Source organism: Oryza sativa, chromosome 1 (genome assembly GCF_034140825.1).
Source record: "Oryza sativa Japonica Group chromosome 1, ASM3414082v1".
NCBI lineage: Eukaryota > Viridiplantae > Streptophyta > Magnoliopsida > Poales > Poaceae > Oryza > Oryza sativa.
In genome coordinates, this window is record NC_089035.1 from 38,440,001 (window position 1) to 38,462,841 (window position 22,841).

At 47.9% G+C, this 22,841-nt stretch overlaps 3 protein-coding genes and 1 pseudogene across 9 annotated transcripts in view; all 4 read left to right on the plus strand.

Moving 5' to 3' along the window:
- LOC4324946 (uncharacterized) overlaps positions 1-941 on the plus strand; it is an 11,394-nt pseudogene extending 10,453 nt beyond the window's left edge. The window contains exon 8 of the transcript XR_010739781.1: positions 60-941. The product of XR_010739781.1 is annotated as an uncharacterized protein (transcript). The remainder of the gene's footprint in view (positions 1-59) is intronic.
- A 2,385-nt stretch (positions 942-3,326) lies between these two features.
- LOC4324947 (protein NRT1/ PTR FAMILY 5.10) lies at positions 3,327-5,443 on the plus strand. The gene is made up of 4 exons (XM_015784347.3): positions 3,327-3,484; positions 3,595-3,812; positions 3,916-4,445; positions 4,541-5,443. The coding sequence occupies exons 1-4, from the start codon at positions 3,388-3,390 to the stop codon at positions 5,307-5,309; spliced, it is 1,614 nt and encodes a 537-aa protein (XP_015639833.2). The 5' UTR covers positions 3,327-3,387; the 3' UTR covers positions 5,310-5,443.
- Positions 5,444-9,888: 4,445 nt separating this feature from the next.
- LOC136356407 (protein NRT1/ PTR FAMILY 5.10-like) lies at positions 9,889-15,654 on the plus strand. Of its 6 annotated transcripts, none has more exons than XM_066310200.1 (4): positions 9,889-10,093; positions 10,200-10,445; positions 14,093-14,597; positions 14,685-15,654. In XM_066310200.1, exons 1-4 carry the CDS (start codon positions 9,997-9,999, stop codon positions 15,460-15,462), a joined length of 1,626 nt encoding a protein of 541 aa, XP_066166297.1. In that variant the 5' UTR covers positions 9,889-9,996; the 3' UTR covers positions 15,463-15,654. The 6 variants fall into 6 exon arrangements, with proteins under 6 accessions (XP_066166297.1, XP_066166294.1, XP_066166298.1 ...); XM_066310197.1 differs by having other exon boundaries at positions 9,890-10,093; positions 10,200-10,417; positions 14,065-14,597; XM_066310201.1 differs by having other exon boundaries at positions 9,890-10,093; positions 10,200-10,417.
- A 1,451-nt stretch (positions 15,655-17,105) lies between these two features.
- LOC107276270 (protein NRT1/ PTR FAMILY 5.10) lies at positions 17,106-21,094 on the plus strand. Its single transcript, XM_015772123.3, has 5 exons — positions 17,106-17,212; positions 17,289-17,506; positions 18,147-18,676; positions 18,750-18,818; positions 20,357-21,094. Exons 1-5 carry the CDS (start codon positions 17,110-17,112, stop codon positions 21,048-21,050), a joined length of 1,614 nt encoding a protein of 537 aa, XP_015627609.1. The 5' UTR covers positions 17,106-17,109; the 3' UTR covers positions 21,051-21,094.
- The last annotated feature ends 1,747 nt before the right edge of the window (positions 21,095-22,841 follow it).

A 22,841-nucleotide genomic window follows, 5' to 3' on the forward strand; every position in this document is an offset into this window, starting at 1 on the left:
TGAGCAAAATTGTGTCCTCGATTCGACGATCTTGGTAAGGTCTGACATTGATCGTGCAGGCTTCTGGCGAAAGAAGAGGTAGAACATGGCAAGGGATTATTCGTCAAGCTGCTTCCGATCTGGCTGACCAGCATAGTGTTCGCCGCCGTCGTGTCGCAGCAGAGCACGCTGTTCACAAAGCAGGGCAGCACGATGGACAGGCGCGTCGGGGGCATCGTCGTGCCGGCCGCGGCGCTGAATTGCGTCGTCAGCTTCACGATGATCACGCTGGTGCCGGTGTACGACCGCGCCGTCGTGCCACTCGCGAGGCGCTTCACGGGCCACCCCGCGGGCGTCACCACGCTCCAGCGCGTCGGCGCCGGCATGGCCACATCCTGCCTCGCCATGGTCGTGGCGGCGCTCGTCGAGGCCAGGCGGCTCCGCGCCGCGAGCGACGCCAGCCTGGTCGACCGGCCGGGCGCGACGGTGCCGATGGGCGTCTGGTGGCTGGTGCCGCAGTACCTCCTCGTCGGCCTCGCGAAGGTGTTCGGAGACATCGGGCTCGACGAGTTCTTCTACGACCAGGCGCCCGACGGCCTGCGCAGCGTCGGGCTCGCCATGTCCCTGAGCGTGCTCGGCGTCGGGAACTACGTCAGCGGCGTGCTCGTGTCGGTGATCGACACGGCGACGAGGAGCGGAGGAGAGAGCTGGTTCTCCGACGACCTCAACCGTGCTCACCTCGACTACTTCTACTGGATCCTTGCCGCATTCGCCGCTTTGGAGGTCGTCGTGTTTGTCTACATTGCAAAGCGATATATCTACAAGAACAAAGGAGAGCCCTGATTCTTGCGAGTTATATAAATAAACTGAAAAGTTTGCTGCATAAGCGGAAAAAACTTAAATTTTGGCCCTCTAAGTCTCGACTAATGCTCATTTCGGTCCTTAATGTTTTAATTCGTCTATTTTAGTCTTTTCAAGTTCTTATTTTAGTTTAAAGTTGCCCTTGGGCCGATTTAACAGGCAACATGGTTAAACTTCTCTCTCGATAAATAACCCACATACCAAAAAAGAAATGCTGTACAATTAAGTTGTGAAACCCTCTATATGCCTAACTTTTTATAGGACGTACATCCAATAATTATATGATGTTGTTTCTTGAGATTTAAGTACAATGTGTCGACGAGTGATACTCGCGGACCGGAAGAATAGGGTATTGGGGTACGTTAGAAAAAGGATTTACGTAGTACGACATCAAAGCAGACAAAAGACAAGGATTATACTGGTTCAGACCCCTTATCAGGTAATAGTCCTAGCCCAGTTTATATGGGATTGATGATGATGAGAACAGATTACAAAGAGAGTAAACGAATTGACGCTACCGATGAGATCGTAGTCGAGGGATTCGACGAGATCTCCCGACGAGTTGGCTCCGTGCACTCCGGCTTCGTAAACTTTGGTGGGTGTGTTGGCGATGAGATGCGATACCCTTACCTTCTCCCTACGGGCCCCTTTTATACCGTGGGATAACTTGACCCCAAGTAAGACTTGAAAATTATGTAAACCGACACGATATACTAGAGATCATACCCTTTCCGAGTAGGACTTCGGCAATTCCTTAACTTGTGAAGATATTTTCCATAATTTGAGGCGAATTCCTAACAACGTATATGGAAACCAACCGTACACGTGAAGGTATATCTCATCGGTATTTTCCATAAGTCATAGGATAAAGGGTATGACTTATCCATAACCCTGACATAATGAATTTTCTTATAGGTCATACATAATTTATATACATAAAAAACAATTATATATTCTATAGCCATTAAAGCTCATCCCTTGCGTGTTACTCCCTCCGTCCCAAAAAAATACAAACCCTGGGTTTCCGTGTCCAATTTTGACTGTCCGTCTTATATGTAATTTTTTTATAATTCGTATTTTCATTGTTGTTAGATGATAAAACATGATTAATATTTTATTCGTGACTTGTCTTTTTAATTTTTTTTCATAATTTTTTCAAATAAGACGGACGGTCAAACGTTGGACACGGAAACCAGGGTTTGTTTTTTTTTTACGGAGGGAGTACGCGCTAAAATAATAGGAAGTACATGTACAATGATATTTATTTTTTCCCTCTTTTCTAGTGTATTGCAAATTAATGGTGAAGTGGATATTTTCTTATACCAAGATTAGCATAAGTAGATCCGAGGATGATTTTAAGTTAAAACGAATACTTAAAGGACAAATACGGACAAAATGAATCCTAAGAACTAAATTAAGCTTTAGGTAAACTTAAGAGACTAAATCGAGTATTCGTTCAAAGGAAACCTGACTCGATCTTTATGCCATCACCCTATATGGATATATTCTCTTATCATTCTGAATGGGTATTAACACTATTACTGCTAATCTAGATATGTAGCTCGTCAACCATCACGGCACAAAAATATCTTCATATTTGCTCACATCAGCTATATTAAAGGGGACTAGCTATCCATCACACGACAGAGCCTCAGTACAGATCTATACGTAATCCAACGGATGAAAAACTGACAAATTTTGACCGAGAAATCTGTCGCCAGATGCCTAGCAAATTCGATGGGACTAGCTATCCATCACGCGACAGATTTTTGGGTCCAAATCACACAGATTTTAGATAGTTGGATTAGGCTCATTTGATTACTAGATTAGAAGAGTCTATACATGTATCAGCATATATTAATTATATATATTGCATGTATTTTATTTTTTAATCTTTACATTGCAAAAAAATTATCACCAACCCATCTACTAAAAGTTACAGTGTAATTTTACTATAGTTACAGTGTAACTACACTATAGTTACACTGTAACTATAGTGTAATTACGTGTAGTTGCACTGTAATTATAGTGTAATTACGTGTAGTAACACTATAACTATAGTGTAATTACAGTATAACTATGTAAGTACACTTACATGTCATATCAACAGAATTTACAAATGTAATTTTAGTTATATAGGACTGTAAGTTTAGTAATTACACATGTAAGTTTAGTATTTGCACACTATAATTACACATTGTGGGGGCATTGTTGCTATTTTTTGTTGCATTGAGCCGATAAACCTAGTGAAAAAGATACTACATCATGTCAGGCTTAGAGTAAAATAAAACTCCTACCTCAGGGGACGGGTGCCGAACACCCGATCTGACCCTACATCACAGCCTCAGTACAGATCTATACGTAATCCAACGGATGAAAATCTGACAAATTTTGACCGAGAAATCTGTCGCCAGATGCCTAGCAAATTCGATATTAAAGTATCTAGTTCTTCCCCCGGTCCCCCACCCCCCCCCCCCCCCCCCCAAAAAAAAGTCAAGTATAGAAGCATCTGTCTGCATCAGAGCGGGGTACCGCACTGTGGCAGCCATGGAGTCCGGTGGGCTAATCGCGCCATCCGAGACATGTTCGTCCGACGGTCGTGGCGGCGGCGGCGGCGGCTGGCGCGCCGCGCGCTTCCTCATCGGTAACGTCGTCGCTGACCTCTCGCTGTACTCGCGCGCGTCCCTGCGCCGCGCGCAGGTCGATCGATTCTTTGCCTCGCCTGAGCGTTTCTCGGATTCATGGATGCCGCAGCCGTCGGGTTCCTGGAGCGCATCGGGTTCAACGGCGTGCAGGGCAATCTGGTGATGTACCTGACCGGGCCGATGGGCATGTCGACGGCGGCGGCGGCCGCCGGCGCCAACGCCTGGGGCGGGACCGTGCTGGTGCTGACGCTCGTCGGCGCGCTCGCCGCCGACTCGCGCCTCGGGCGGTACCGCGCCATCGTGGCCGCCGGCGTGCTCCATCTCCTGGTCAGTTCGATCTTCCGCTTCTCTCGATCTGTACCTGTCGAACAACTCTGTCATCGGATGATCGAGTTCATCGATGTTCCAACAAAGAGTCGCAATTTTACAGAGTTTGGGAATGCTGACGATCTCATCAGTGATGCAACCAAATCATCCTCACCCGGCGAGCTGCCATGACGCAGCCGCCGCCTGCTCGCCGTCGCCGCCGCCGCCGCCATCTCTCGCCCGCCTCGTCTTCTTCCACGCCGCGCTCTACCTGCTAGCGCTGGCGCAGGGCTTCCACAACCCGTGCTCCGAAGCCTTCGGCGCCGACCAGTTCGCGGCGAGCGACCCCGGCGCGCGCGCGTCCCGGAGCTCCTACTTCAACTGGTACCAGTTCTTCAATTCCTTCGGCTATGGCATCTCCAACACCGCGCTCAGCTACGTCGAGGACAGCGTCAGCTGCACCGTCGGGTTCGCCGTGTGCTTGGCCACGACGGCGGTGTACCTCCCCATCTTCTTGCTCGGCACGCGGGCGTACCGCGCCGAGCAACCCGTCGACGGCGCCCTGCTCGCGCGCCTCGCCAAGACGTCCTCCTCGGCGGCGCGTGCGTGGACGGCGAGGGTGTTTCGCCGGAAGGATACCTCTTGCACAGAACGGTGAGCTCGCCGCGCCAGCGAAAGCAAAACGTGCGTTCTTGATGAGTTGATCTGATAACCTTCCTAATGGCGAATGTTTTACACTAATCGTGCAGGCTTCTGGCGAGGGAAGAGGTAGGCGAGAAGGGGTTCCTTGCCAAGTTGCTTCCGATCTGGGTGACCAGCATAGTGTTCGCCATCGTCAGCGCGCAAGAGGTCACCCTGTTCATCAAGCAGGGCAGCACAATGGACCGGCGCATCGGCGCGCGCGGGGGCCTCGTCGTGCCGCCCGCTGCTCTGCAGTCCATTGTCAGCGTCATCTTCCTCACCTTCGTGCCGGTCTACGACCGCGCCCTCGTGCCGCTCGCGAGGCGCTTCACGGGGCACCCCGCGGGCATCACCACGCTCCAGCGCGTCGGCGTCGGCATGGCCATGTCCTGCCTCGCCATGGCCGTGGCGGCGCTCGTCGAGGCCAAACGGCTCCGCGCCGCGAGCGACGCCGGCCTGATCGACCGGCCGGACGCGACGGTGCCGATGGGCGTGTGGTGGCTGGTGCCGCAGTACGCCCTCGTCGGCCTATCGAAGGTGTTCGGCATCATCGGGCTCGACGAGTTCTTCTACGACCAGGTGCCCGACGACCTGCGCAGCGTCGGGCTCGCCATGTCCCTGAGCGTGCGCGGCGTCGGGAGCTACGCTAGCGGCGTGCTCGTGTCGGCGATCGACTGCGCGACGAGGAGCGGGGGAGAGAGCTGGTTCTCCGACAACCTCAACCGCGCGCACCTCGACTACTTCTACTGGATCCTCGCCGCGCTCGCCGCTTTGGAGGTCGCCGTGTTCGTCTACATCGCGAAGCGATACGTCTACAAGAACAAAGGCGAGCCATGATTCTTCCGAGTTCGGATTAGAGTGTGTAATAAGTCTGAAAAATGGTCCACATGCTCAAAGATGTGTACTCTTTCCCGTTTCATAATTCTTACATTTTACATAAGGTTAAGGTTAAACTTTTATAACTTTAATTATCAATAACTTTAAAGTATTTAGTTTAAAGAAACTATAACAATGTATATAGAATTATCTTTCAAAGTACTATGAGAAAAGTAAACAATATTTATTTATTTATGTATATATTATAATAGAAAAATCAAGTTAAACATGTATTTTGAACACCGTGTCATTATCTAAATGTTAAGAATTATGGAACGAGAGGGACTATAGTATTTATAGTGAGAGAATGCAACATAAAGATTATGGTACCTCTCTAGCAGCAAGATGGAGTACAAGTACTTGGTGGCTGGGGCATGCTTGGATTGTATCCATCAGACGAAAAAGGCTGAAATTCCTGTTGTTTGGTGTAAGTGCATATAAAAAGTTAGAGTCAGATATTAGCTCTACGTTATTTAGAGATTAGCATTCTACAACAATTAGAGACAATATGGTTTCTAATAATTAATGTATAAAAATATTTTTTCTTACTCTTCTTTTCTTTCTTTCACCACCATGCAACAAAATTTGCTCTAATAAATACTACGAGTCGACTCTGAGCTGTTGTCATGCATAACAACCATACTCCTTTCTCTTTCTTCTATGTCATCAAATTTACTTGCATGGCAATAGAGAGAGACCACTAATAAAGACGGTTGTACATGCCCTAATACACCCAGAAGATTAAAAAGGCCTAGAGGCATGCGTGATCTCTCCTTACGAATATGTATAGGAAAGTAGGTTGTATTTTTGGTACACTTAACTTATAGGTGTATAAAGGTTTTACAAGAGGAAAAATAAATACAAATTCTCCAAGCAGGCTCTCTTAGGCTGTGTTCGGGAGGAGGGGTTGGGTTGGGAACCCCTCCTCCCCGGCACGTAAAACGAAGGTCCTATTATTGCGTGATTAATTAAGTATTAGCTAATTTTTTTCAGAAATGGATCAATATGATTTTTTTAAACAACTTTCGTATAGATTTTTTTTGCAAAAAAAACACCATTTAGCAGTTTGAAAAGCGTGCGCATGGAAAACGAGGCGGAGGAGTTGGGAACAGGCAGCAACGAACAGAGCCTTAGAGCAAGCCTAATAACATAGCCAGCTACTGGCTCTATACTAATACCATGTCACCTATAGCCATCAGGCCCATCACTAATATAATAGGCTGACTGTTAGGTTGGCTGTTTGTTTAACTCTATTGAAGATTTAGATATTTAATATTAGCATGTGCACCTGATCTCCTCGCATCTGATTGGAAGAAAGCAATATTTCCTCGTGTGTTGTGCTTCAGCCGGGCGATAGATGGAGCGCCCGCTCCATCCTTTTTCTTCCCTTCTCACTCCTCCACGTCGGATTTTGCTGACGGGTAACGTGCTAGCGCCGGCTGATTAGGATGTATTAAACCTGCTCTTAGGAGTACTACTCTCTAGTCAAATTGCTTTGACGTTGAAAAAGTGGACATCATTTTTTTTTTGCTAGTGGGAGTAATTCTGTGACAAAAAACAGTATCATTAGGTTTAGGTTTCAATTTATTTTTGATATAATCATGATTTTGTGGAAAAATCAATCGGCAAAGTTTGATTGTAAGTTACCACCTTCTTCGGTATTTACAACGGTGGGTAGAAATCCCATCGCCCGAACGCGTGCACACAGTCGCACACGATTTTTGGTGCACTTTCTTTTTTAATAACATTAATTAATGACGGAAACAATTATGCTCGGGCGCTCTGTACCTAACAAAATATCGGGCGTCTTATCAGTCAACCATTCCACATTCCTCCGTGGCGGTGGTCGGGCCATGGTTTGTTGTGACCGGCGAGGGTTCATGCAGCTGCGGTGGCTTGCTAGCACATCGGCGTAGCTCGAGGCCATGAGATGGGAGGAAGACAGCAACCCGTGCACAAATTTTGATAATTTGACCCTTTACAGAAACTCAGCCTGTTCATCTACGGTTAAGACGGGTTTCCGCCATAACCCAGCCCAACCCGGAGCTGGCTGGTATTAGACGGTTTGGTCTAGCGGTTTGAACGGGTTAAACCGTTTGTCGTCTTCTTCGTATGAGAACGAACAGAGAGCAGGACGACAGCCATGGCAGCTGTCCTTTGCAAGCAGATAAAAATTCCTGCAGATGATGCGCAAGCACTTCTGTAGATGAACGAACAGGCTGACCTGGCTTCGTGCGGCGCTTTCCTCGTTGGTCGATGAGCACGGCCGGGGCGAGGAGGATGACGAGACGAAAGCGGCGGTGAGAGGGATGCGGAGCCGGCGGGGACGACGCGCGACGCTTTCCTCGTTGGTCGATGAGCACGGCCGGGGCGAGGAGGATGACGAGACTAAAGCGGCGGCGAGAGGGATGCGGAGCCGGCGGGGACGACGGCGGTTTCAACGGGTTGTAGGTTAAAGCAGCCCAACCCGTGCAGAACCGGCCGTGCGGTTCGGTCTGGTTCGGTTTGATGGTTTGACCGGGTTGTGCCCAACCCGTGAACAGCCTGAACAGAAACTTATTAAAAAATAAACCGTGTTAAAAACTTATTTTAAAAATGAACCGTGACCTCAGCGCCAATTCCGATGGCGCTGCGCCACCAATTTTAGCGCTAACCTCCGAGTTGTCATAAGTTAGCCACATTATCAAGGCCCTCTAAAGCAAAGGTCATGGGAGGTCATGGGTTTGAATCCGCGCCTGTGATTTTCAACCGTTATATGCCTAAAAAATTTGCTAGCTTAAGGCTTCGAACCCAAGACCTAGTGCTAAAAACCAATAGAGCTAACCACTGCACTAGTAGTATATTTCAGGTAGGCATCACCAATAGAGCCTTTTAGGCTTTGAAAAGGTCAGCGCCAATGAGAGTGGCGCTGACCCATGATGATGTGGCTAATTTATGACACCTCGGACGGAGGTTAGCGCTAAAATTAGTGGCGCTGAGATGTTGGATCTCAGCGCCACTTCCGATGGCACTGAGGTCGCGGTTCATTTTTAAAATAAGTTTTTAACACGATTTATTCTTGTAATAAGTTTTTACAAAGGGTTAAATTGTCAAAATTTATGGCATCCCGTGTATGGATCTGGAGATGGCGCGGTTTCCGTTTTGCCCAAGTGATGACGATGGCATAGCGAGCTCCCAATAGCAAACGATGACAGGGTGGTGAGGGCCTAGGGAAACGACGGCTGCTCGCCTCAGAGGAGCAGAAGGGCGTTGTACCTTCTCGGCGTGGATCTCCAGCGAAGAACGGAGGAGAGCACTGAGCCGACAACCCTTGGCAATCCTGTGTTCGTCGGAGGGAAGAAGATACAGTCCAAACCGGATATATTTTATTTCATTTTTTTTTATGTTTTAGCTAGTGTACTTATGATGTTTCTTTGTGTTTGGATCAAATGTTGATAGTATGCCATATTTTCATCTTTGATGCACACGGTTTTGTTTATGTTTCAATAATTCAAACCTAAAAAAAATTCAAAATTAATGTACCATATGTTGTAGTGGAATGTTTCAAGTGTGATTTGGTTATGTTTCATCATTTAAAATGTTGTGAAATATTTTCGTATAAAAAGGTGAAACAACACCAAATTTTTTTTTTGGAAAACCGGGCGTTCAATTTGTAGTCGTATCCCACTAATGATGCTTGTTTTCATTTTCAGCGCCGCTAATCCCTGTATCGCTGGACACGACACGTGCCCTAGAGCGAGCTTGAGCTTTAGCTCGTGTGAGTTTGGGCGCACGAACTGCCTACCGGTGAGCGAATCATCCTTTCACGCTTAGCTGGATTATGTGACAGCCGGAAGAAGATACCTAAAGAATAGAGAAGAGGGTTCGATACTATCGTAACTTTTGAAGCCTGCTCTATCTCTAGAAAGAACACAATGACTGAGTTTTCAACCAACGACAATGGAACAGGATCGATATTGCGAAGACGATGACAAAGGAAGCATCTCTTTAGCCTTTGACAAAGGTTGTGGTTCGGCAGCTAGCTACTTATGTAGCCACTATAGTCCTAGGTCAGCCCATCTGATTAGATAGAGTGCACTCAGTCCCTTCCCCTACTTCCTCTTTTTTTTTTTCTGTTCAGTTGTAATTGGCAACTTTACTCGTCTTATTGCAAAGATATGTAAGTCTTTTACGTATTAAAAAATTGCTCGCGAGCTTTGCGCTGGGTGGGCTTGCATTTTTGGGTCTACCGTTTAATTGGGTCAATTTATGCCTAATAAAAAGTTTAAAGAACACTGTTTCTTCTTTGATTAAATTTTACATTAGACTATTTTTTTCACATAAGTTTCAAGTAGAGATTTTATACATTTATTCAGTTCATCCGTTTGAAGGAGGCATCTATCTTTATACGCCATCACTCTCTACTCTCTATTACTCCGAATTACTATTGAGTATATTGATCTAGACATCTAGCCACAATCAGGCAAGGCCATCAGCCCATTACGACACAGAAAAATATCTTGATATCTGCCCACGTCAGCTATAAAAAAGTATCGAGAGTTCTTCCAAAAAAAAGAAGAAGAGGCGGCTAAAAGTATCCAAGCATCTGTCTGCAACTCTGCATCATAGCGGCCGGGGTGCCACTCTGCAGTCTCTCACTGTGCTGGACATGGAGTCCGGCGGGATACTCCCACCATCCGAGACATGCGCCGGCTCCGGTTCACCGGACGGCCGCGGCGGCTGGCGCGCCGCGCGCTTCCTCATCGGTAACGCCGTCGCTGACCTCTCGCCGTACTCGCGCGCGTCACCGCACGCACGCAGGTCGATCGATTCTTTGCCTCGCCTGAGCGTTTCTCGGATGGATGGATGCAGCCGTCGGGTTCCTGGAGCGCATCGGGTTCAACGGCGTGCAGGGCAACCTGGTGATGTACCTGAGCGGGCCGATGGGCATGTCGACGGCGGCGGCGGCCGCCGGCGCCAACGCCTGGGGCGGGACGGTGCTGGTGCTGACGCTCGTCGGCGCGCTCGCCGCCGACTCGCGGCTCGGGCGGTACCGGGCAATCGTGGCCGCCGGCGTGCTCCATCTGCTGGTCAGTTCTTTGCTTCCGATCCCCACCTGTAAGTTAGTTAATTACCAACATCTCGAGCATCTATCCATGTCGTGATCAAGTTCGCGTTCTCAATTTGATATTCCCCGGCCCGGCAACACTGTTTTTGTGAATGGATTGTTTCACTTTTCTTGGGTATGTTCTTGATAGCGAGGGATGGCACTAACTTTATCACAATTAGATGGTAGTCGTTTGTATTGAAGATAAAGATAAATTTAGGACATAAGAAACAAGACATTTTTATCGCATTATAAATTGAGTTTTAATTATTTTAAACCTAAAAATATTATATGATATTTAAAAAAATCGAATGAAATGTATTGTTTAGCGGTTTGAAAGACATGTTAATGACAATCAAGATAAAATATGCATTTTAATGTTGTTGATAGAAGCAGATGGATTAAATTAAATATTAGAAAGTTGATACGAATTATAATTTTTTTTAAGGAAACTTTATGAAAAACATTTTTCTGAAAGAACTACTCTCTCCGTCCCTAAATATAAGATATTTTGGTTAGATGTGATGCATCCCAGTACAATGAATCTAGATAATTGTTAGCAACCAAATCACCAAACAATAAGAATTTTACCACGAACAACTATTCAGTCAACAATGCTGTTTTGGAGGTGGAAGATGGGGAAATACATGGGGCTAGAAGGTTCTGGAAGCTAGGGAATGGGAGGTGGAGGAGGGAATAGGTACTCGACAAGGATCCAGCCCGGACCCAAGCCGCCTAGGTTGGTCGCCGTCCTGTCTTTTCTGTTCGTCTTTGAGTGAGCAGTAGCTATTGCGTTATGTATTGCTCTTCCTGGGTTTGCTTGGGCCGGGATTTGCGTAGCGGACCAGCTGTGGTGCAGCCCAACAAGGTGTCTAACAATCCCCTCTCCTTGAATTCGGCTTGTCTCCATGCCGATGAATTAAAACCTCCCGGATCCCATGGTTGCTCCAAATATTTGGTGTTAGACAATAGAACATTATTGAAGAAGAATAGAGCAAGTAGCTTTAGCCTCGATAACTTCTTACTCCATGCGAAGTCCTCATGTGTGATGCCTGACAATGGCACTGTTATGAATTGCTTGCCAACAATGATTCCCAACAATTTGATATGCTACAAACAATGACAACCTCGTTTGATCAACTGCATAGTCCACCTATGTTCATGATTATGTCCATTTATTGGCATGCCGATTTCATCAGTCAAGCATATGCATTGCCCAGTAGATCCTAATGTATTTACCACCTCTGCAGAAACTAACTCAAAAGTATATTTCTCATCATGAATTGAATTAGCATCTTCTTCCATTTCTTTCACCCTTTTGCAGCCTTTTTCATCAGCAATCACATATAGCAGATCTCTTTCAGCATTCAAACCAATGTAATTTGATTCCAAACATGACTCAGATTCTGATATCACCATACAAATTATTCTCATATTCCATTTCTCCACTCTAGTTTGGTAGTAGTTGAGCAACATCCCCCGGAGATCAACAGATGATAACCAAACAGATAATGATTTAGGATCACAAATAACTAGATTGCTTTCCTTGCTAGCAAGTGTTGTCAAACTAACCTGGAAAGTCAGATCCCAAAACTTCTGCATTTTCTGCTCAAAGCAAGTGCAAGTTTCAGTAGTCATCATTTTCTTTTGCTCATTCCAAGAAATTATACTTGCAGCAGAATCAGTAGTGCAACATTTCCCTTCTCTAGCTTCCAGAAAACAAACTAATGGCAGCCAAGGTGGCATGCCAAATAGTCTCAGCTTGTCAACATGTTTTCCTTTGAAGGAAATGTTCTCAGAACCAAATTGCTCAGTACTGCTCAGCTCCACAACCATCACTCTTGCAAGAAGTAAGTGACTGCTCTTTCTTAATTGACGCCGACAGGTGGTGGGCGTCACCTTTGACTGCTCTTTCTTAATTGACGCCAACAAGTCTTTTGCCTTCTTCCCAACTTCCGGTGTGCATGCTTCAACCACATCTATGAGAGACCGTATATCAGCTCTAGCTCTCCGATCAGCCTCCTCTCGCCTCAGCTCATACTCCTCTATCCGCCTCAATAGCAAGTCCAATTTGTCTTCTATTGCCATGGCACCCTACTTGATGAGAACTTTCTCAACTAGACCAAGAGCTAGATGGGGGAAACCAGGCTGGCTCTGATACCAAATTGTTAGCAACCAAATCACCAAACAACAAGAATTTTACCACGAACAACTATTCAGTCAACAATGTTGTTTTGGAGGTGGAAGATGGGGAAATACAGGGGGCTAGAAGGTTCTGGAAGCTAGGGAATGGGGGGTGGAGGAGGGAATAGGTACTCGACGAGGATCCAGCCCGGACCCAAGCCGCCGCCGCCACCGCCGATCGCCAAGCCGCCTAGGCTGGTCGCCGTCCTGTCTTTTCTGTTCGTCTTTGAATGAGCAGCAGCTATTGCTTTATGTATTTCTCTTCCTGGGTTTGCTTGGGCCAGGATTTGCGTAGCGGATCAGCTGTGGTGCAGCCCAACAAGGTGTCTAACAATAATTTTTTTATGTGTCACATCCAACCAAAATCCTTTATATTTAGAGACAGGGAGTACCTGTTTAAGAGTTTTAGTTTTAAAAAATAGTGTGATTTATACTTTATGCCACCTTTTATTATTGAATTTTACTATGGTCCATCAATTAGCTATTTTTGCCATTTTTCATTTTGTACCAACATAACATTCTTATCTAGCCATATCCAATCTCTCATTCATCAAATATGTGAGTATATGTAAATAGGGGAGATCATCGGTATGAGGATGCCGATGTGCTTGAGGCCGTTGATATGCTCGCGAAAAGAGTTTGGGTAGTCTAAAGTGAAAAATAATAAGAATATCTGGTCCAACGTGAAAAGATTCGAGGGAGGGTGATCCAAAGTAAAACTTCGGTAATAAAGATATTTCAAAGTACAAATCACTCTTTCAAATATATATCTAGTAAAAAAATGAACTTTATCCTTTTAAAACACAAGCTTAACACAACAAAAGTAAATGATAAATTTGGTTCTATGTCATTCAAAGATCGAATTTTAGTTTTATACTAACTTTTAAAGTATTTTTTATTACACAGAAGAAGTATACCACACACTTTTAACGCACGTTTGAAAAACTAAAGATCAATGGTAAATCTTGATCTTATTGAATTCATATTGGAAGAACTCATTGGGAGGGCAACGTTTTAATTTCAATCTGCTAGCAAGGGGAAGAAGTGAAGAACTTGTGCTGTAAACTTGGGACAACATGAATGTAATTAAAAAAATCGATCGGGTTTAATCATAAAAAATGGTGGCAGAAGTATCATGCAGTATATTCGGGTGATATTTGCAAATCTAAATTTGCACAAAGCTTTCGTGAAATAGTCAAAAGTGGTTGCCTACGTCACCTGACTGCAATGATAACAGAGCTAGCGGCTGTATGATTTGGTTCCTTGTTCACTTTAATAAATCAATTCTAGATGGATATGTGATATAATCTAGTTTAATAAATTTGGATAAGTGCTTATTCAAATTCGCTGTACATCACATTCTAATCTACTATGTAGATGATTATTTATTTATTTTAGGATGGAGGGAGTACGTTTTATAGCCATTTCTTTTATGAAAAAAAGTAGAGCTTGGGCATGCTGACGATCTCATCAGTGATGCAACCAACGCACCAACACCCGGTGAGCTGCCATGACGCCGCCGCCGCCTGCTCGCCGCCGCCACCGCCATCGCCATCTCTCGGCCGCCTCGTCTTCTTCCACGCCGCGCTCTACCTGCTTGCGCTGGCGCAGGGCTTCCACAACCCGTGCTCGGAAGCCTTCGGCGCCGACCAGTTCACGCCGCCGAGCGACCCTGGCGCGCGCGCGTCCCGGAGCTCCTACTTCAACTGGTACAACTTCTCCAGTTCCTGCGGCTACGCCATCTCCAACACCGCCATGAGCTACGTCGAGGACAACGTCAGCTGGACCGTCGGGTTCGCCGCGTGCTTGGCCACCACGGCGGTGTACCTCCCCGTCTTCTTGCTCGGCACGGCGGCGTACCGCGCCGAGCAACCCATCGACGGCGCGCTGCTCGCGCTGCTCGCCAAGAAGTCCTTGTCAGCCACGCGCGTGTGGACGGCGAGGGTGTTTCCCCGGAAGGACGCCATTTGCACGGAACGGTACAGACTGCGTTCTTGACTCGTGCATTGTCTAAACTCTTGCTAAATTCTAATGGCGTAGGTTTAAATTTAACGCTAATCTTGCAGGCTTCTGCTGGCGAAAGAAGAAGAGGTAGAACATGGCAAGGGTTTCGTCGTCAAGCTGCTTCCGATCTGGGTGACCAGCATAGTGTTCGCCGCCGTCATCTCGCAGCAGGTAACGCTGTTCACCAAGCAGGGCAGCACGATGGACCGCCGCGTCGCCGTGGGCGGGGGCGTCTTCGTCCTGCCGCCCGCCGCGCTGCAGGACGTCATCAGCGCCACCATGCTCACCGTGCTGCCGGCCTACGACCGCGCCCTCGTGCCGCTCGCGAGGCGCTTCACGGGCCACCCCGCGGGCATCACCACGCTCCAGCGCGTCGGCGCCGGCATGGCCACGTGCTGCCTCCACATGGTCGTGGCGGCGCTCGTCGAGGCCAAACGGCTCCGCGCCGCGAGCGACGCCGGGCTGCCGGCGGACGCCACCGTGCCGATGAGCGTGTGGTGGCTGGTGCCGCAGTACGCCCTCGTCGGGCTATCGAAGGTGTTCGGCGTCATCGGGCTCCAGGAGTTCTTCTACGACCAGGTGCCCGACGACCTCCGCAGCGTCGGGCTCGCCATGTCGCTGAGCGCGCAGGGCGTCGGGAGCTACGCCAGCAGCGCGCTCGTGTCGGCGATCGACTGGGCGACGACGAGGAGAGGAGGAGAGAGCTGGTTCTCCGACGACATCAACCGCGCGCACCTCGACTACTTCTACTGGCTCCTCGCCGCACTCGCCGCATTGGATGTCGCCGTTTTCGTGTACATTGCAAAGCGATATGTCTACAGGAACAAAGACGAGCAATGATTCTTCTGTTTTTTTTTATATATATATCTGAAAAATGGTTCGCATGGGGAAGATCAGAAGATGTATGCTAGTGTAGTTTGAACATACATTGCATTTTCGCAGCATTTGCATGTATAATTATAGTCCTATTGAAAATGCATGTGGTTGTATAATTTGACATGCTAGGACAATCCAATGCTATTTTTTTTTTCCTGTTCGCATGTTTCGAAAATCTTGTGTTCCAAATGTGCATTAAAAGGAGCAAACCAACTTGCAATTTGCATTTCTTACTGCAATACTTCTACTTGATATATTTAGTAGTACTCTGCAATGGATTTACCAAAGTGGATTTTCTCTCTCTGCGTTGAATTTTCCAGAAAGAAATAATCTTTTTTGATTTTCCAACAACAATTAGTGAATAATATGTGGGTTCTGTGACAAAAGCAATACCGTTAGATTTAGATTTGAAATCATTTTGAAATGTTTGATACGATTGTGATTAATTTTGTTGTGAAATCAACTGACAAAGTTTAATAAAAAAAATCCAAAAGGCCAAAAGGGGATAACCTCATAGATTGGGTTTGGATCTTTGGATTGCAGGAGAACAAGTTAGACAAACATTGTTACAGTAAGTTTAGTAGTAGAGCTAACTACAAACTATAAGCTAATACAAAAGTAGAATTAGAGCTAACATATATAATAAATTCCCCCCAAAAAATATAATAAATTAGCTACTTCCTCCGTTTCACAATGTAAGACTTTCTAGCATTGCCCACATTCATGTATGTCTAGATTCATTAACATCTATATGTATGTGGGCAATGCTAGAAAGACTTACATTGTGAAACGGAGGGAGTATAAAATTATTTCTAATCTTTTATCTCTTACTCCCTCCGTATTCATAAAGAAAGTCGTTTTGGACAACGACACGGTCTCTAAAACACAACTTTGACTTCTTATTTCTATAAAAATATTTATTAAAAAGTAATATATGTATACTTTTATGAAAGTATTTTTCAAGATAAATCTATTCATATAGATTTTACATTTTTAAACTCAACAACTTGAGAGTTATTCATGATTTATATTCCCAATGTTTGACTTAAACATTGTCCTAAACGACTTTCTTTACGACTACGGAGGTAATATCTCTCTCGCTTATATAATTAATGCATTTATCTAGGAATATGTATAGAGCTAGTTAACACTACTCATTTTTTCTTATTCGATTGCACATAAATATATAGTTAGCTTTATCACCTACCATTAAAGTTGCTCTTACTCCCTTCGGTTCCATATTAATTGACGTTTTAGACAAGGCTGAGGTCAAAAGTTTTATAACTTTGACCATCAATAACTTTAAAAATAGGAGTACTTAGGTTACTCTCAAATATTTAGTGCACGAGATGGAGTGGTACCAGATCTTTTTTTAGAAAGGTGAGTGCTACCAATGCTTCTTTTTATTGTGCCAAAAATTTCTGAAGATCGTGACACTGACCCATACTTGTTTCTTTATGTTATCGATATGTGTGCTCCACATTTTCGGCATGAGGGAGTTCTCGTTCAAGAGCAATTAATCTGATAAAAGAAATATATCTTCATATGTCAGCTATAAGTTGTACTTCGTAACTATAAAGGTCAGAGGGGGGCAGAGCCAGCCAATCAGCCATGGAGTCCGGCCGGCTACTTGCACATTCCGACGAGCCATCGTCCGCCGCCTCCAAACACGGCGACGGCCGCGGCGGCTGGCGCGCCGCGCTCTTCATCATCGGTAAACCTCGCCCATGCATGCGGCTGTCATTCTACTAACTTTTGCTGCGGCGTGATCGATCTGCACTGATCTGCAGCCGTCGGGTTCCTGGAGCGCGTCGGGTTCTACGGCGTGCAGGGCAACCTGATGATGTACCTGACGGGGCTGATGGGCATGTCCATGGCGGCGGCGGCCGCGGCGGACAACGCCTGGGGCGGGACGGTGATGGTGCTGACGCTCGTCGGCGCGCTCGCCGCCGACTCGCACCTCGGCCGGTATCGCGCCGTCGTGGCCGCCGGCGTGCTCTACCTTCTGGTCAGTGCTCCGTCGCGCGTCGCCGCTCTGCACCTCCCTATTTCGATCCTCTCGGATACCCAAGCCTGTCATCTTCGTTAGTCATGTCATGATCATGATCCGGTTCGCTTAAGTTGGAGGAGTAAACTACTCCCCTTTTTGGCAAGAAATTGGAGTATGAGCGTAGCGCTTAAGTCTGGTACATTGGTCCAGTCCAACAGCTGTAGGTGAAAGCTACTTCATTCACCTCAAAATAAATAAAACTAGAATAATAAATAAAACTAGAATGGAGTATGATACTAATTAATACAACGAATTTAGAGGGAGCAAACTAAATTTTTTTTATTCGACATTTTCTAAGAAGAGATTGTAAGATGACCTCGGGATTGAAACCACACACCTTTTGCCACTGCATTATCAAGTACACCTCAATAAAACTGAATCTGAAACTTCTAGACAATAATTTTGAGATATAAAATCAACCTTGAATTTTGTAAGATAGTTTCTATAAGACTTTGTTTTACCTAAATTGAACAGATTTTTCAAGGTGATTGCCTCAACTTTTTTTTCCGTTCAAAAAAAAAAAGGGTGATTGCCATTGCCATTGGACACATCATCGCCATTTCTGACACTCCTTACCCAACTACAATGTCTGCTACAGAGCTTAGGGATGCTGACGGTCTCATCCACGCTGCAACCAAAGCACCCTCGCCCGGCGAGCTGCAATGGCGGAGCCACCGCCTGCCTGCCGCCGCCGTCTCCCACCTCCCGCCTCGCCTTCTTCTACGCCGCGCTCTACCTGCTGGCGCTGGCGCAGGGCTTCCACAAGCCCTGCTCCGAGGCCATCGGCGCCGACCAGTTCGCCGACGACGCCGACCCCGGCGCGAACGCGTCGCGGAGCTCCTACTTCAACTGGTTCCACTTCTCCACATCCTGGGGCTACGCCGTCGCCACGACATTGCTGAGCTACGTCGAGGACAACGTCAGCTGGACCGTCGGGTTCGCCGTGTGCTGGGCCACGATGGTGTTGTACCTCGCCGTCTTCCTGCTCGGCACGGGGACGTACCGTGCCACTGCCGAGCGACCCATCGACGGCGCGCCGCTCGCGCGACTCGCCGAGACGTCCGCCGCGGCCGCGCGCGCGTGGACGAAGAGGGTGTTTTGCCGCAAGGATGCCATTTGCACAGAACGGTGAGCACGCGCGCACGGATGCAAATTGCAATCTTCGCGTGACATCAAATTTCTCTTAACGTTATTCGTGCAGGCTTCTATCCAAAGAAGTGGTGGATGGCAAGGGATTTCTCGTCAACGTGCTTCCAATCTGGATGACCAAGCCCAACGACGAGGAGAATACCCCCGCGTCGCTCTCGCGCGGGCGGCTCGGGGGGCGAAAACCCTAGCCGCCCGCGCCGCCACAACCCCGCCCCCTCCTCCTCCAAGCCGGTGGCGAGCTGGGAAGGCGGCGGCGAGGCCTTTCAAGCTCGGAGGCCACTAACTCAGCGCGGGGAGGATGGGGCATAGCCGACGACGGCGACCTCAGCGGCCGGAGGCGGAGACAGCAGGCCGGCGTGGGGAGGCGGCGGATCCGGCGCCTCTGAGGCCGGATCTGGCCGGTACGGCGGCGCGACAACGCGACGGCGAGGGCGCGGCGGCCCGGGGCCTTGAGGGCTCGGCGGCAGAGCGGCTGCGGCGGTGGTTTCGCTGGCGTCACCGCGGCGGCCGGAGGGGCGTCGGCACTGTTGCGGCGGCCGAGACTGGGCGCCGGCGCGGGCGCCGCTGCAGGCGTATCTGGCCGGAGCAGCTCGCGGCCGCCATGGCTGCCGGACGGCGGCGGGACGCCCCGAGGCTGCCGCAGCCGGTGGCGTCGGCGGCGCCTTGTTCCTTGGCTTCCGCTGCCGGCGACGAGGAGGCGCAGTGGGCGGGCGGCTAGGACGCTTGACGGTGGTGGAGCTGGAGACCTCGAGCGGCGGCCGGTTTCGGCATTGCAGGTCCGGTGTCAGTGCTTATGGGAGAAGCGGCTGTGCAAAGAGAGCTGGCGGCGGTGCGTCGTTTTTCTCGTTGCCGGTCAGCACCCTCTCCCTTCTTGAGCTTCTCCCCTTCTTTGTGGGGAGTTTCGGTTGGGTTGAGGCGGCTGCTGGTCAGTGGAGGAAGCTCAAGCGGCCGAAGCGATGTTGTCTAGTCCCGGGTTCTCCTTTGGCCGAACATGGCGAGAGGCCGGCGGGCGGCGGGACGGAGGTGGCCTGGGCCAGCTCTCAGGGGAGGAGCGGTGGGATGCAGCGAGCTGGCGGCAGGGTTCTGCAGCAAGTTCGGAAGTCGGCCGGTGGAGGGGCGCCGGTGCGGTCTTGGTGGAAGCCACGCGCTGCCAATGCTTGTGTAGTGGTTAATGAGTTGATGGGCGACAAACTACTTGAAAGGTTGCAGGGGTTCCAGGCGTAAGCCTCGCTCGGTGATCACCGGGCTAGCAGCGGCTACGCCTTCGGGTGTCGTAACCCTCTTGGGGGCGCTGTTGTGGGTACCTCTTCCCCTTTCTTGGCGAGTTCTCTCTGGGTGAAAACCACATCTTTCTTAGATGGGCGATGGCGGCGTCCTTGATGTCATGACCTCCTTGGGGACATCGTTTTTTTGGAGTCTCGCCTTTGTGGTGTTGTTGTAGGCCGGGCGGCGATCGGCCACGCTTAGCGGGGGTCGTTTTGGTGCTTGGTTTCATTTTTCAGTGGTTTGTGCTTGTGTGGTTAGCGTGTGGTGTCTCGTGCACATCCGTCCTCGACAGCTTCTGTCGTGTTTTTTTTTTTTGTAACTTTACTTCTTCTTAATATACTCGGATGGTCTCCTTCTGCCTTTTCCGGCGAAAAAAAAAATCTGGATGACCAGCATAGTGTTCGCCATCATCGCCTCGCAGGATATCACCCTGTTCACCAAGCAGGGCAGCACGATGAACCGGAACGTCGGCGGGGGCCTCGTCGTGCCGCCCGCCGCGCTGCAGTTCGCCATCAGCGTCACCATCGTCACGCTGTTGCCGGTCTACGACCGTGCCCTCGTGCCGCTCGCGAGGCGTCTCACAAGGCACCTCGCGGGCATCACCACGCTCCAGCGCGTCGGCGCCGGCATGGCCATGTCGGGCCTCGCCATGGCCGTGGCGGCGCTCGTCGAGGCCAAACGGCTCCGCGCCGCGAGCGACGCCGGGCTGGTCGACAGGCCAGACGCGACGGTGCCGACGAGCGTGTGGTGGCTGGTGCCGCAATTCGTCCTCCTCGGCACATCGAAGGTGTTCGGCCTCATCGGCCTCGAGGAGTTCTTCTACGACCAGGTGCCCGTCGAGCTCTGCAGCGTCGGGCTCGCCGTGTCCCTGAGCGTGCTGGGCGTCGGGAGCTACGCCAGTGGCGTGCTCGTGTCAGCGATCGACTGGGTGACAAGGGGAGAAGGAGAGAGCTGGTTCTCCGATAACCTCAACCGCGCGCACCTCGACTACTTCTACTGGATCCTTGCCACACTTGCCGCATTGGAGGTCGCCATTTTCGTGTACATTGCAAAGCGATATGTCTACAAGAACAAAGGCGAGCAATAATTCTTTTGAAGTTTATAAATCTGGAAAATGGTTGGTATGGAGAAGATGTATAGCGGTGTGGTGTGAACAGGGTTTACCTTATTGTCACTCCTCGATCCGGCACCGCCGTACAACGGCACCCGACAGGAACGTATCGTAGAAAAAACAGTGCGAACCGCTTCCTACGAAACCGCGATTCTCGCACTGCTTCCTACGAAACCGCGATTCCAGTACCAATCTCAGGACATAGCGCTGGTGATAAATATGAATCATTGTGATGCTTAAAATAAATAGAGGACTTATTTATCTTAACTTAGATTGTAGCTCAGAACAACACGAGAATGCAATCGGCGACACAGACGAGGCAAACACCAACAGCAACAGCAACAGTAGCGGAATCAACGGACTAACACCCAACACCACATGTGACGGCTGGGAACCAGAACGAAACCCTATTTTTCACTTCACTTCATCTTCTCTTCAAGACGGAGGATATATATATAGAGAGAGAGAGAGTAAGGGTGAGTACTTTTGTACTTAGCAAGTCACGGGAATTTAGGTGTTTAATGTAAGGTTGAAAGAAGCGTAAAGTTGTTTTTGCAAATCCTTTATTTGTTCTTCTACGGCCAGGCGGCCGACGCCCTCCGCAGCGTCGGGCTCGCCATGTCCGTGAGCGCGCAGGGCGTCGGTAGCTACGCCAGCGGCGCGCTCGTGTCGGCGATCGACTGAGCGACGAGGAGAGGAGTAGACAGCTGGTTCTCCGACGACATCAACCGCGCCCACCTCGACTACTTCTACTGGATTCTCACTGCACTCGTCGCTTTGGAGGTCGCCGTGTTCGTGTACATTTCAAAGCGATATGTCTACAAGAACAAAGCCGAGGTTTCTGAAAATCTGCAGTACTAGTTGACAATACATGCCAGGCTCTTACTGTAACAAGAAATAAAAATAAAAGAAGAAACACTTAGCTTAGCGAGCATACCGTGCTATGGCTTGGTCGGTCTTGATCACTCGTTTTATTTAAAAAGTTGTGTAAATATAAAAAATAAAAAGTTGTCCTTAAAATACTTTAGATAATAAAGTAAGTAAAAAAATAATTTTAAATTATTTTAATAAGACGAGTGATTAAACAGTGCAAGTAAAACCTTAAAATCCCTTATATTATGGAACAGAGGGAGTATATTTTTAAAATAATTTTTGTGAGGTTTATTTTTAAATTTTAGATTTAGTAAGGTTCAGAAAATAATAAAGGGAAATTTATAAAATTCATCGCATAAATTATTTGAATTTTGGTATTCTATCTCATAAGTTATTTTGCTACAAATGACTGTCAACCTAATCAATTTTGTTGTAAAAACCACCCAAAATGCTTATGTGCTTAACCGAATCAACTTGTTTTTGTAAGTTGTGAACTGTTAATGTGTTTTGTACTAAGTTACTTTAGTCAAACTATAACTTTTAATCTGAAATATGTCACTTTGCCTATAACTTAGGTGGAATGTCAAACTTCTATGAACTTTTTTTTTACAGTTATCCCAATAATAAAATTTGCATATATTGTCACGTGTCACATGTTAGTTTGTTCAGGAACGGATTATAGCAACTAGCAACCGCCAACAAAGTGCTCCCTCCGTTTCAAATTATAAGTCGTTTTAACTTTAGACATATATAAATTTATAGACAAATATATAGTAACGAGAGTAACGTGCGCGCTAGGGTATTTAAATATTTGCCACTTTTAGATATGGCAATTAAATATGGTGGCAAATAGTTAATTGCAACATCTAAAAGTGGCAATTAGTTAAATATGTC